We start from the raw sequence: 14979 nt of genomic DNA on the forward strand, positions 1-14979 counted from the left end.
CACTGTAAAGGAAGGACTGGACACATCAAATGTACAAAGTAAGTAGGAAAACTAGGACAGGAAGTCAGGATGTGAGAAGAATTAGAACTGGAATAGAAACAGGATAATGAAGGAGACAATGGTGGGGAAACAGAAAAAGAGTGAAAGTGCCTACAGTTGCTAGAGCAACTTTCCCACTGTAATGTAGAATTCCTTCAGAGTCTAGCAAAAAGGAGTAAGCCCATTTGGGGGAATATTTTCCTTTTCCCTCTGATACATGTTGATCATGTCCCATAGCTGCTACAGTTACTTATTTATCTCTAGTGCTGTAATTCTGAGTTTTGATTTGTCTTTCAACTCCACTGATGACTCATAGAATTTCAGATAATAGGACATTTGGTTTTATAAATTTCTTCAGATAGCATCCACAATTCTTAAAATGATGTTAAGGTTGCAAAACTGAAAACTTGGAAGTTGGCAAATGCCAAAGTTAAGATATCCTGGGCAACTTTAATTTAATCCCTTGTGCTTATGCATTATAACTTTGTTTCTAATTACATGACTGCATACTGTTTTTTTCATATGACCCCAGTGCCTTTCAGCATATAGGATGGATGTACAGCAAGTGAATCAGGGCTGTGTAATGATTGGCACCTGCTTCACTTATTGCAGAAATTGGAAGGCATTTAGGGAATGAGATACGGGACTGCAGCAACAAGGCTCTGAAGTTTTGGAGGTATTTGTCTATCCGCCCCACCTTTTCCACTGCAGAAGTACTGAGTTCATTCCTGTAAAGAAGTCGATTGAGTTGAATTGTGAACATTTACAGTACTCTAAGAAAATATGCTTCTGCTATATTGAACTTGACACCTCAAGCTGGTTGGTGTTTCACAATTTTGGCCTTAATCTCTTTCTACCTTATATTTGGATGTATGAAATGTTTGTACTAGTTCAAGTTCACTATACAGGAGTGTTGCAAGATGATAAATTCATTAATGTTTGTGAACTGCTTAGACACTGTGAGTGTTGTGGGTACCCATGATGAGGAAAAGAAAAGCCTGGGGAAATGAAGAATTCTGTATTTAAGATAGTACTTAAATAATATGTAACTAGTAATACAAGAAAAGCACATTAAATCAGTATGAAAAAGCTGAATAGCATTTCACTCAACGAATACTATCCTTCCTATGCACTGAATGGGGTAGGAGAAGGTGGTACATGGCTTCGCATGTGCAGACTTCATCATAATTTCATCTTTTGTGTAGCCTTAGTTTTGGCATTTCTTGTCTTCTCTGTTCTCTGGATGCAGAGGGGAGTTGAGGGGTTCTTTCTGCTTTTTGTTGTTGGCTTTTGTTGGCTTTTTTTACTCTCGATACAGAATTAGTCTTTGCAGTCTTGAAAGGATTTCTATTCATACCAGTCCTGTGAAGTAGGAAGCCACTATTATCTTTACCTTACTTGGCAGGGGGAAGGTAGGAAAGGAACAGGATGATGTGTTAGATATGTAAATTAAAACCTTATAGCCTCAATCTTATATAGTAAATGGGAGATAAGCAAAAGGGGGGGGGGGGGAGGGAGAGATGTACCTCAAAAGATAACTCTGATCCCAAACAGGCTGTATTAGGCTTCTAGTTAGGGTGTCTGAAGTTAGGTGGAAAGTTCACCCTCCTCTCAGTTACATGTGGAGATTTCACCCTCCTCTCAATTACATCTGGAATTACATTGAGATGTAACTACTACTGTCTGGATCTATAGAGGAACAGTGCTTCTAAGTACCATTTCAGGTACGTAACTCTAAAATACACGTTCTGAAAATAACTAATAAGTGTATGTTTTACCCTTGAAATACTTGATGTTCCTCCTGGAAGTGCTGCTGGACTGAAAGTCCCGTTACTCATTGGATAAAGGTGTCTCCTGCTGAAACCGTTGCATTCTGCATGGTTACTGAGAAATGTGGTTTCCAGTCTTTATAAAGCTAAAATGTACTATGAAAATACTTAAGTAGTAATTGATTTGAAGGCTCCAGTCGAGGAGTAGGCCTGAGTCGTATCCTTTTACTCAGTGATGATGGTTATTGGCCAGTGCAGCATGAAAGGCTTCTTAGCATGACGTGTTAGGGCATACTGCCAGACTGTCACAGCTGCAAAGCGTCCAGATAGAATTTGGCTCGTATCCAGTCAGTTTAGAACACACATGAAGCAAACATGCAGATAGATGCCTGTATGAAGTTGTGTAGAATAAATACACATAGTTAGTCGTTCACAGTAGTCTTGCGGATTTTGTTCTGTGAATCCCTAACTTCCTCCTCACTTTGAACTTCGGAGTCCACTAAGGAACTCTGTCACCAGTTAGGCAAGGTGCTTAGAATTATGTATGCTACATTGCCTATGCACAGTAAGCTGACCATGAGTTGAACCTTGGTTTCCTTCAGTCTAGAGCAAAGGTGCAATTAAGCAATTTCAAATGATTGACTTAGGAATCTGAAAATTATTCTAAGGGAATTTTGATGTGATTTCATGTCATTTGTGTCACATTTATGTATTGTATCATGCATAGTTACAAATATTTGTACTGATTATTGTAAAGGGGAAGACTATAGTATATTTCGAGGAGGTGTGAGGATGAAATACCAAATATAAAAAAAATATTCTATATACAGAGTATATTCTTAAATGCAGAAATACATTTTGTTATAATAAGTGCAGGCTGAGCACTTTTTAGGGTTACATGGATTTGGACAGGCAAATAAAGACACAGGATGGTGGGATCCAGTGGAGAATTCTTTCAGTTACTGAGACTATATAATGGAGAAAGAGCCATGGGTGTTCCTTTGCCTTGCACTGCAATTGCTGGATGCCTTGAGCCACCAAACAAGAGGACCTGAAGTAGGGCTGTCTAGAACTGAATCATTAGATGAAGGTGAACATAGAGCCTGTGGAACTGGTTGCAGTAAGGCAAAAGGAGGAATACAAAAATTTCTTCCTTGGAATTTGGGGAGCTGGGTGTTTTGAGCTGATAGATGAATGCTATTGGAACTGTTACAGGTACAGTGAGTTTTGTGTGGTGGCCTAGCCATCTGCAGAGGCTGAGAAACCAGAAAAGAAAGGGGGCAATCTAAAGACATTTTGCTAAATGCCTTTGAGATTGGCTGAATGTTCAAAACTTGTGAAGCTTTTCCATAGGTAGCATAGTACAAAGTTAAATGCCTGACATTACAGTTAATTTTGCTTTTTAATCTTGGCTTGACAGAAGGCCATGGAAGAGTGTGAACCTGACAGTTTAGATGTAGCAAAGCTTACCAAAAATAGATGTTTCAGCTAAGGTAGGAGATGTAAAAAAGGCAGTGTTTGTCATGGTCTGAAGTGATCTGCTTTTGGGATATTTGAAAAAGGAAAATTAAGTCAAAAGTATTCTTGCCAAGCGTAATAATGATGGAAGAGCTTAAGATGTCAGGTCAGATGTCAGAGAATTTTTTGCATGAAACTTACAAACAAGCTGGATGAAACAGACAGGTGAAATTTCTGTGAGGCTAAGGATTGACGGGTGGCAATAAAATGAAAAAAAATTAGATAGATAAGCAGAATCTCTTCTGTCACCATATCCATAGGCTCATTATGAGTCTACTGCTACCACAGCAGTGTCAAAAGCCTTCCAGACTCTCTATTTCTACTGCCATTGAATTTGTTCTGAAGTCAAAACCTACATTGTCATGACAAATAATTAGTATGTAAAAGTGATAGATTTTTTTCTTCTGAGACAAAATGACTAATGAAGCACTATGAAGATTGCTCTATATTGAGACTTCTTAGAAACATTTTCTAGGACTTAACTAGATTTTATCTCCTTACTTTTCTGGACTGTCTGGAATGTTTTAGTTGCATATGTCCTTAGGCTGGAATTCCCTTTAGATGCTGTGAGTTTTTAGAGTGAGTTAATTTCTGTGCCTGTTCAGAAATGCTTGCTCCAAGTGCTAGCTTGTTAAAGTGTATATGCATTTTACCCTGAACCCTCGTTAGATATAAACCAGAATTGTTCTGAATGCAGGGATGAGAATCTAGGTCTAATAGTTGCTTGGCAAATCCTTCAGCCACTGGATGGTTAAGCAGAAGTTAGGCACTCAATTTAAGGAAAAAAATTGCCTTAAGGAGGCAACTGAAAATCGTATAATCAGTCATGGAGGATGGAGTGCCCAAGACTGTGATTTCAGAACCCACTTAAGCTGTTCTAAGTTAACATTGCTGATGAATAAGGTGGCCTGATCCTTGGCAGCATTTTCCAATCTCCTCCCTCATACCAGCATTTACCATTCATATAGCTGCACTGTCAGCCAGATCTATTCCCTGGAGTGCCCGTTTCGGCAGCAGCAAACACTTAAATTGGCTAAAATCAATCATGATGCCCTGCACTGGCCAGACTGATCTCTTTCTCTGGGTCTTCAGACGCTTTTACGTCTCTCTGGTGGTTTTATTTAAAAAAAAATAAATTTTTTTTTAAAAGTTAGGCTTTTCTGTAAGGTGCTTTCCCTGAATCAATCACCTACCATTTCAGTGAGGCAGCATCGTAAAATAGGCATCAAGCTCAGTAGTATGGATTATACTATCTGTGAATTATTTGTTCATTTTGATGGATATTTTTTTTTTTTTCTGAAATGCCAAGGAATTAATTTAAATGTCACCAAGATCAGCTGTTTCACTGCCACTCCTTTTAGTGGAAATATTCAGGTTAGTAAGCTTGTCTTCCAACCTCAACCGCTTCTTAGGTTTCCCCAAGATGCCAAAAGTCCCATCTGTTCTCTTCCCAGTTGCCAAAATCTCGTTTCCATTTTGGCAATTGCAGTCATTTGTGTTTTTCTTTGCCAAAACTGTCTTTGGTATGGTAAAAACTGAAACTAGGAGAAATTTAAAATATGGGCACTTCAGCATCAAAGTAGTACAAGCTGCTGTAATGACTGTATTTCCAACTTTGTATACATGTATGCTTGCTAAAGATTACACTTCTATCATTTAAATTTCACATGCTGTTGAATTTATAGTTAGTTGCAGAATGAGGATAGTATTATAGAGTTTAGTTCCAGCTTCTTATGGAGTGTACTGGACTCTGGTTGTATTTTAAACAAAAATGGGAAGCTGCTCAGTTTTGTTTGCAGATCTATTGGCATATATAGCCCCTCTTATATGTATGACCGGTATTTAGGAGGAATGTATTAGAACGAATAACTTTTTTTTTTTTTTTTTTTTTTTTTTTTAACAGAGGCTCCAACTTGGGAAAAAAGAAGCAACACATTTGTCACATACCAGGGTGTGGCAAAGTGTATGGAAAAACTTCACATTTGAGAGCTCATCTCCGCTGGCATTCTGGAGAGCGTCCATTTGTTTGTACTTGGATGTTCTGTGGCAAAAGGTTCACTCGCAGCGATGAGCTTCAGCGACACCGAAGAACGCACACAGGTTTTCAGTCTTTGATTCTGGTGCATTTAACTAAAGACGTGTCATGGAGAGGGCTTGGATAAATAACTTTTAACAGGAGAACAGATCTTTGTATTGGATGGATTTTAATGTAGCATGACCTTTCTAAAATCAGTTAACATTTAGAGCTATGTATACACTTTAGTTTCTTTGGTAGGTTTGAGGAGGAAAAACAGCTATCTTTTTTGATTCAGAACTGACATTTAAGCTAATATTTAATATAGCTTAATCAGAATCCTTTGATTCAGGTTCAGCAGTGCATTTCATTTTTTTGAACCAGATTAAAACTGTTGTTCCAGCTTAAAACTTCAATAATTTTCTCTCATTTTAAAAAAGAAAAATAAAAATAGAGGGCTAGATGTCCAAGAGATTAGACGTCATTCACAAAATCAAGGAAGAGCATGTGATGGTGCATCATTCTACATCTTCTGGTTTCATGGTTAGACTACCTGTTAGGGACTCCAGGTTCACATTTCTCCTTTTGTCTAACACAAAGAAAAGAAATTAGTCTAGATCTTCCACCTCTTCAAGGAGCAGTTTGTTTCAAATCTATTGTCTGTATTACCTATTTTCCTACAAACTGAACCCATAATTACATTCTGCAGGATGCTTACCTTTTAAAATTAGACTATTCGAAAAACCCCGTAACAATAGATAGATAATTTATGTGGTTATCCGCATTTACATTGCTTAGAAAACTGTCTTTGCAATGTCTATGAAAAATATTTCATGTTTTGTACCCAGTGGTATGCTTTTGTTAGACGTGTTGGATGCTTGAACCCAAGCTGGGATGTTATGGTCTGTCTGGATGGACAGCCAGATGGGTTTAAAAAACAGAAGCCAGTTGAATGATCCAGCTTAGAGGGTCTGGTTAATGGTTCCTAGTGTACCTGCATAACAATAAAAAGTAGAGAACTGCAGGGATCTATCCTTTGATGTGTTTTAACATCTTTATCGCTGGCCTGGAGGAGGCAACAGAGTGCACTCTTCTTAGGTTTGCGGATGACACCAGACTGGGGTGACCGGTCAATGCATTTGAGGGCAAGGCTGCTATTCAGAGGGACTGAGGCTGAAGGAATGGGCTTACAGGAACCTCATGAAATTCAGCAAGGATAAACACAAAGTACTGCACCTGGGTTGAAATTAACCCTTGCAGAAACACAGGCTGAGCACTGACTTAGTTGGGAAGCAGGTCTACTGAAAAGTACCTGGGAGTCTTGATAGACAATCAGAACATGAGCAAGAGCCAGCAGCAGAGATGGCTGGGGCTGTATGAACAGAAGCAGAGACACTAGTTCTAGGGAAGTGATAATCCTCCCCTTCTCAGCAGTGGTTAGACTGCATCTAGAATATTGCATCTCGTTTTCAGCCCCCAATTTAAGACAGACATTGATCAACAGGATTGAGTTCACTAAAGGGTGACCAAGACGATCAGGAATTTGGAGCATTTGCCTTATGAGGAGAGGCTGTAGGAACTGGCCTTATTCAGCTGCACAAAGAGAACAGTAAGGGCAGGGGGGAGCATAATAGCAACCTTCTAGTACCTGCAAGGCCACCGTTAAGAAGACAAAGACAGACTTTCCATGGTGGTGCATTGGTGGGAGGATGAGAGACAACAGACATAAGTTGAAACAAGAGCAGTTCAGACCAGATATAAATAAAAACTTTTTCATTGTGAGGACAGCCAAGCACTGAAACAGGATGCCCAGAGAGTTTCTGTAGTCTCCATCTTTAAAGGTTTTCAAGACCAAACTGGATAAATTCCTGAGCAACCAGGTCTGACCTCATAGCTGACCCCGCTTAGAGAGAGATCAGACTAGAGACCTCCAGAGGTCCCTTCAGACATGATCTTGTTTGTCAGTCTCAAGTGTGATTCTGCAGGAGCTTATATAGTCTTCCCTGTCCATCATTTGGCAGGTTTTGTTCTCCTCTTAAATGTTATTTATTGGTAATAATTGCAGTGAAACTTAGCAGCCTAAGGATATGAGATAGCAATATTCTTTAGCTTGCCTGAAATATCTCCCCAAACTCAGGGAGACACAGAAAAATAAATCAATTCTTTTAAAGGATTTGTATATCTAGAAATTTAACACACAAGTTTATCAAGTTGGAACACTTTTTTTCTTCAGTATAGATGTTGTTAGAATTCTGACTCTAAAAGGCAGTAAGTTATCCCAGTTTTTGGTGTATGTGTGATATTTTTAATGTTCTTGAAAACATTTTTTTTTCTTCTCTTCTGTGACAGGTGAGAAGAAATTTGTCTGTCCAGAATGTTCAAAACGCTTTATGAGAAGTGACCACCTTGCCAAACACATTAAAACACATCAGAATAAAAAAGGTATTCACTCTAGCAGTACAGTGCTGGCATCAGTAGAAGCAACGCCTGATGATACTTTGATTACTGCAGGAGGAACAACACTTATCCTTGCAAATATTCAACAAGGTTCTGTTTCAGGAATAGGAACTGTTAATACATCTGGCACCAGCAATCAGGATATTCTTACCAACACTGAAATACCTTTACAGCTTGTCACAGTTTCGGGAAACGAGACAATGGAGTAAATATTACACAAGATACCTATTAATTGTGGTTATTTTTATACAGTAGTGAGAAGAATATTGTTCCTAAGTTCTTAGATATCTTTTTATTGATGTGCAAAAATTTTTGGATTGACAGTAACTTGGTTATACATGACACTGAAATGCCTTACTTTGTATGATATTCCATAGTATATTAAAATGGTAAAATTGCATGGGTTTTGTAGGTACTTTTGGAATCTAGAAGAGATGAAATTTTACCAAGTTATATTAAAAAAAAAAAAGAATTTAACAATGGAAATGGTAGTCTAACCAAATGCATCAATCCTGTGTGGTTTAGTGTAAAAAAATGAGAACATGTTGGTATTTATCTATTGTAAGATAAAAGAAGTTGATGGGTGAAAAGAAATCATGTTATGATAAAAGAAATTTTGTAATTTTCTTGATGACTGGAATTTTTATTATGCATAACTGACAAATCAAGTTTCCAAGCAAATGTTACATAGTATAGGCTTTACTTAGCTCATCAACTTGTCATTTTGAAGCTAATTATTTTAATTAGGTTAACTATGTACAATATTTTAAGCATTACTCTTGTAAGATTTTGAAAACTACATTTTAACATGGAACTCTAGGGATAGTCACCTTTTAAATCCTATTGAAAAGCCATGTTTAAGATTTAATTTGCCAAAATGATGTCTTGTTAATATTCTTTCAATAACCAAGGTGGGCAATATAACCAATGTTTAAAAAGCTTAAAATGTTTAAAAAAAAATATGTATAGGTTGAGGCATTTGGGTGGTAAGGCAAATGTTATAGTGAGGTATATCCCTTCTTTTGAACATTGGAGGACCAAAAATAAGGTGTATTGCGTCTCAGCAGTGATTTTTATCAAATCTTTTTCCAAAAAAACATCTGTCTGCCAGGGCCTTAAAAGCCATCATGTAAATTACCAGTAAAATATAACATATGCAAATACAACAGAAAAATCACTTCCATATTGACAGTACTCCCAAACATATGGATATAGTCATAGTGAACTAGGGGTTTTATGAGGTTTTTATTTGTTTGTTGTTTAGTTTTTGGTTAGTCAATCTGCATTTAAATATCAGCCATCTTTCCTTTTTTGCTTCTTCCCTTAAAAATTGTATGTATCCAGTACATTTAACTGATAAACATATATGTTTTTTATTATGCTGAATTTTCTTTTTATTTTTTAATTACTGTTTATATTTTCAATTATAGAAAAATGTACAAAATGAAGTTATATAGCCAGTCTGTAAGTGCTATACCATTTTCAGAAAATGTACAACAATAATTACTGCAGTTCACCTATTTACAAACATTTGGAAATCTGTTCATTTGTTATTCTTAAAACCACCTCAAATTTAAAGGCTACCTTATTGTACGTTTAAAGTGTATTATAACAGTGTGGTAGTTAATAAAACACTATTTTTTTTTCTTTTGACTTGAGTTTGCTGTAATTCTTGTTAACTAAAAAGTTGTAATTTCATAACACATCTTGATAGCCTGAGATGTTTTATTATTTTGCACTGGATGGTGGGAAGTAGAAATGGTGTTTCCTTTCCTTACAGGCAAGGAGATAGTAATACACCACCTCCTCTCTCTCAGCCCCCATCTGTATGTGTACGGACATGCATGTGCTGTATACTATGTTGGTGTAGTGGTAACTTTTCTGACGTTATGCTGAGCAGGCACAAAGGAAACATAGGCCCTATCCTATAGAATATGAAAATAAAGTAGCATTTAAGTCCTCTGACACCTATATGCCACAATACAGACAGTCTTCATAGGGAACTGTGGCTAAAAGGGATGTTTTTCAGGTGGACTAAGAAAGACCAGTGAGAACTGTGAGATTAAAGAGTGATGGTTGTATATGATGCTATAATGAAACTGAAAAGCTTTTATTTGTGAAGTCTAAAGTCTTGGAGTATCAAATGGCCAGAGGACAGACCAGGATAATTTAGGATAAACCAGGTAGAGTTCAGCCTAGAAGAGAGAGAACTGGAAAAAGTCACGAAGGGAAGATTTTCTGCATTTGCAGTTTAAGGGAAAAAAAATTTAATGCAAATCTTTTGAGATTCAGAGCAACAGGAATTGACAGGTACAGAGAAAAGGGAGTTAATTCACCATCAGCTTAATCTTCTATTTAATAAGAGGGTGAAATTGGGAAGTCAGAAGAGCAGCAGCGTGAGAGAGAAGACAGTTCTGCTTAGACTTGCAATGTTCCATGAATGTTGTCAATATTTTAACATACTCTGAATCCACTTTCTTTAGACAGGTGAATGGGCTTTGTTTCCAAAAGCTGTTTTAGTTCCCAGAACATATAATATAATAACATACATGTTAGTATAAATTACTTCTGTTTCTAATAGTTAAGATTCTGTTTCTCATCTCTCTAGCCATTTGTAGCTATAGTAGTGCATTGTTTTAAGAGGGAGGGAAAAGGGCTACTTTCTTAATGAAACTGCTTTTCAAAAGTTTTGTGGAACAACACTTTCACTGATGTGCATCTGTGGATGAAGGTGTTTTGGTGCCAAGGGTTATGATGCCTCATTGCTGAAGATGAGATTGCTTTATTTCTCAGAACTTTAGTGCTCAGTACATCAAGTGGTTACTGTAATGTTTAGGTGGCACATTTTTTAAAAGGGTGTTTTGTTGTTAAGCTTCAGAAGGTAGAAATTTTGGAAGAAGGTAACTCTGGAAATGTGTAGGAAAAAGTCTGATGGAAAGCCTGCAGTCCAAGGGCCATCTGCCTAAGGGCTCACAGCCATAGTATTTGTGTTACTTGAGAACGCTGCCACGTGTGTTCACATGTGATTTTTTTTTAAAGATCTCTGCTCACCTCCAGGGTGAAGGTTCATGAGCCCAAGTGTAAGATCTTTGGTATACCTAGGATTGTTGCTACCTCATGACTTGCTTTTGTGGTCACTCTAGCAACTCACATAATACAAAGACAAAACTGTGCATTCTGTAGAATTCTTACTGAGTTTATCTGTACATCAGTTCTTCATGGGTTCTGGATGATGGTTGCTTGGTGTGCTTCTTGCTTCTTATTGGTACAACCTGTAGCATTTTACATATTTATTTTCACATCAGGCTTCCTTGCTCATATAGTTTCTTGGTACGGTAGCCTTTAGATCCTTGGATGGTTTGTATCTCTTGCAGTCTGATGTAATCACTGAATAAGATGACCTTAAAACTGGTTCTGCAAGAGAGCATGAGCTTGAGAGCAGCCCAAGTTATCAATTTCAACAGTCAGGATACTTATTTTCAGTACATACAAGGCCTGTACGTATACTTGCGATAATCTTAAGTATTCTTGGGCTCATTCCTGAATGAACTAATGGTTTGATCCTTGCAAGTTACAAACTACTACCAATTCTTGTAAGAGAACAAGAGGTTTTAATCATTGCTACTTACCAGGCCAAGGGGCAATATGACTAAGGAGAATGATATAATCACTGAAACATTTGTGAGGAGCAAGATTTCTGGTTTGAAGATTCAAATTTTCCTCCGGGAAGGGACTCCACAGAGCTTTTCTTTCAGCTTGTCTGGACAAGAAATACCAGGCTTTGATTTGAGGCATTTTGAGATGCTGGAATCGGTAAGATAAGCCTTCCGAATGGCTTCAGGAAAGCTCTGATGTGTTCTCTAACAAGTTGTTCTGGGTGTTGGGAAATGAGGGAATGGAGCTAACAGTAACCTGTCAAATGGTTCTTAGTTCCTTTAAGTAAAGAACTAATGAGCAGGTGGCTGTCTTTCCTCCAGCTTTTTACCACCACCATTACTACCAGAAGTGGGGAGCATGCACTGTAGAAGGGCAGAAGATGCTGACGTGGCTGACTCAGATCTTATCTGGCAGATGATATTTTCTGTAAAAAGACCACCTCCATTTGATGCTCCAGAATTGCCATTCATTACTACTTCGGTGTATTCTGGTACATCTTTCCTATAATCTGTATCTGTAGGACGTCTGCTAGAATCTTAGTCAGATGTGTAGGGGCTTTATGTAGTCTCAAGTATTGCTCCAAATGGGATCAGTAATTTATCACAAGAACCTGTGACCATACCTCTTCCTGGCAGTGAAACAGTGGTCTGTGGGAGCCTTCCACATCTTGTCCAGATACGTTGGTCCTTCCCAATTCCTGAGATGTCCAAGAGGCCACAGGAAAAAAGAAAAAAAAAAAGTAAGAGTAAAAAGCTCCTGAGTGTGATTTTTGGGGGTTTGCAGCAGTCCAAAGATTCAAGTTGTCCCTTTGCTTAGAATTGTGCTGCATGCCTTTTTTGCCTTTGTGCTTAGAAAATAACTATTTATAAAATGTGTACATAATTTAATTTTTAGGTACACAATACATGATGTACTGTGTTGTATATAAGATTTACATACATGTTTCTGTATATGTGTGTGTAGGGAGATAACATGGTATTTGAAGATTCTTCATTTTCACCCAAAAGCCAGAAATGTTCCTGACAGTGAAAACCTATCCTTCACCTCAGTGGTAAGTCTCCGCTATCTCTGACAGTCACAGCTAGCTACATACTATGTATAGTAAATCCCATAGTTCGGTGGTCATTGGGACCTAAAATTGCATACACAAAGAAAGTTTAAAATTTGCATATTTTGAAATTAAGGTAAACATAAAGTCTGCAAAGTAATGATACACAGCTCTTCTTCTCTGATTGCCTGGCAGAGAAAGACCTTGTGCTACCCCTTAGTGTTTCTACTAGACAGGAATCGTATCCGTTTCCACACCAGTGGGATACTGGTGGTTTGCATCAGGTTTTTCTGTGCTCTGGTTTCTTAAAGATTGTATCAAAAGGAAACACTTTATACAAGGGGTTCTACATATGTTTCCTTCTTTAATCTTGAAAGTAAGAAAAGCAAAGCAAAGCCATTTCTGACACAAACCAGAGTCTCTATGTAACTCAAGAGCTCACTTTCGTATCTTGACACTGACTGAGCCCCTGTCTGGACAGTTTGGTACACATTCTCAAGTCCTATCATTGCTGAGTTGGCAGAAGAATGCTCTGAAAATTATCTGCAAGGAATTAACCTTCCTTCCCCTGCTATGCTTTCTCTTTAGTCAAAAAGCCCAGTTGCACAGATTTTGAACTCAACGTGAGATGGGCACCACCAGGAAAAGGTTCCAAAGCAAGACTCGGAACTATTTATTGTTTGTGCACAGCTTTCCTGTTCCCTCTGAAAGCTCAAATCTTGTGCATGCTAGTGGCATGCCTACAGATAGAACAAGATTTACTTCTCTATGTATCTTAAAATGTATTTGCATTTTTCACAAAACTACCTGAAGAACAATACCTTTGCAAGGATTATAGGCTGCTAGATCACCGCAGCAAGAAATTTTCAAGCACCAATGATCAGTTGATAAGTGGTATCATATAATCCAATGCACCTTTCTCCAGAAAGGTCTTTCAAGGACCTCTTGGCCCCTGACAAGAAAAGAATCATCAGAGAGATGGTTGAGCTGAGTTCCAGGCATGGACAAAATATCACTGAAATCTTATGTTATCCAAAGGAGTCCCTGACTTTCACATATGTTGGGCCACCCACCCAAGCACATTAAGTTCTCCCTTCTGTTTCTATAGAATTTATTCCCCTCTGCAAGGTATTCACAGAATTTTATACATAATTCATGCACAAAACCTACAAATGGCTACTTCATCACAGATGCTTCTTAACTGGATTTTTTTCCTCCATCAGGTTGTGTTTTGATTTGACAGACAAACACTTAGGAGAATAACAGTCTACTCCATTATGTTGCAAGCAACTGTTGCTGCTGTGCTAAGAAATGACACCATAGTAGAGGTTTGCAGGGAAAATCACTGGGATTCTGTGCATGTGTTTGCCCCGTGGTGGAGACATCAAGGTGATGTTTCTGATGGGACTGATCTACATTTACTGGTTAAATTGATTTCTGATTTCTATCTTTTGTCTGGGCTACTGCATGAGTCGTTATCAGTACATAGGGAAGGTAGCTGAATAAAAAAAAAAATCCTATTACTTCTGCTCACCGTGGGTTTTGGAGACCTTTTATTGTATTCTGTGAGCCATTCTTTTCACTGGTACTGGAGTCTGGTTCTAGTACTACAAATGGTACTACTGGAAAGTTGAGTGGTGAAAATGATGGCTCCTGAAAGGGAACAAGTCATGTCTTATATTGTTAGCTTGGCTGTGACCTGCTCTGGGACCTTCCACCAGCCCTTCCTCTTCTCTGAGCTCCAGCTATTTCTGGTCACACTATTTGCGTGTTTCAGAGGTGTTGAGCACAAGCTAATCTGGCACAGCTGTATCCCTTACTGCGTAAGCCTTGGATCCGTGTTGGGACCTCTGCTAAAGCCTTACATAAAGAAACATTTAACGTTCAAGTGTGGTTGGAGCAGATACAGGGCTGTATGGCAGCACTTTGCCGTGTTTTTCAAGAGCAGCAGTGGGGAGTGGGTAAGAAGAGCTAAGTAAGTGAGCTGGTAACAAGCAGCTTGTTAGTACCAGACACTGAACAAGCAGTTAATAGAAGACTGCTCTTGTGGCACAGCTTATGGGCTTGTAGGAAGACTTGTGAACATGTGAACAAAGTGAGGGTGGCAGGAAAGAGGTAGGAACAGATGGGTTGGACAAGTGACTTGGAGCAGAGCTGCAGAAGGCTGTGGAGACACACAACAGTAACAGTTGATAGAATTCATGTGTCGTACTCCCTGGTCCCCCCACTGAAACCTTCTGGAGTCCAGGTTCCAGACAAGTGTAAATGCAGACGTTCAGGGGGGCTGTAGATGGATTGGATGACATGCAATAAAGCAAGGAAAGGGGGCCAGAAGGCAAAATTTGAGTGCTGCATAAAGCTTTCTGGCATTCATGATGCTTTCATAGCAGCCCTTACTGCCTTTTGGTTCTTTACTGCTTGTGCACCTCTTCTTCCTGTTGTAATTCTCCTGCCGGGTCACCAGGTACCACAAACCC

General features: G+C 38.5%; 1 protein-coding gene across 3 annotated transcripts in view; it reads left to right on the forward strand.

Moving 5' to 3' along the window:
* Nucleotides 1-9450, forward strand: part of SP3 (Sp3 transcription factor) — a 35392-nt gene extending 25942 nt beyond the window's left edge. For 2 of the 3 annotated variants that reach the window (XM_010566537.1, XM_010566546.1), the window contains 2 exons: nucleotides 5230-5426; nucleotides 7690-9450. In XM_010566537.1, coding sequence (XP_010564839.1) covers nucleotides 5230-5426; nucleotides 7690-8006 — 514 coding nt within the window. In that variant the 3' untranslated portion in view covers nucleotides 8007-9450. Of the gene's footprint in view, nucleotides 1-4635; nucleotides 4701-5229; nucleotides 5427-7689 lie in introns of those variants that run through there. The other variant, XR_774285.1, reaches the window with a different exon arrangement.
* The last annotated feature ends 5529 nt before the right edge of the window (nucleotides 9451-14979 follow it).

This window comes from Haliaeetus leucocephalus, unplaced genomic scaffold (genome assembly GCF_000737465.1).
Source record: "Haliaeetus leucocephalus isolate CR32 unplaced genomic scaffold, Haliaeetus_leucocephalus-4.0 Scaffold1, whole genome shotgun sequence".
Lineage (NCBI taxonomy): Eukaryota > Metazoa > Chordata > Aves > Accipitriformes > Accipitridae > Haliaeetus > Haliaeetus leucocephalus.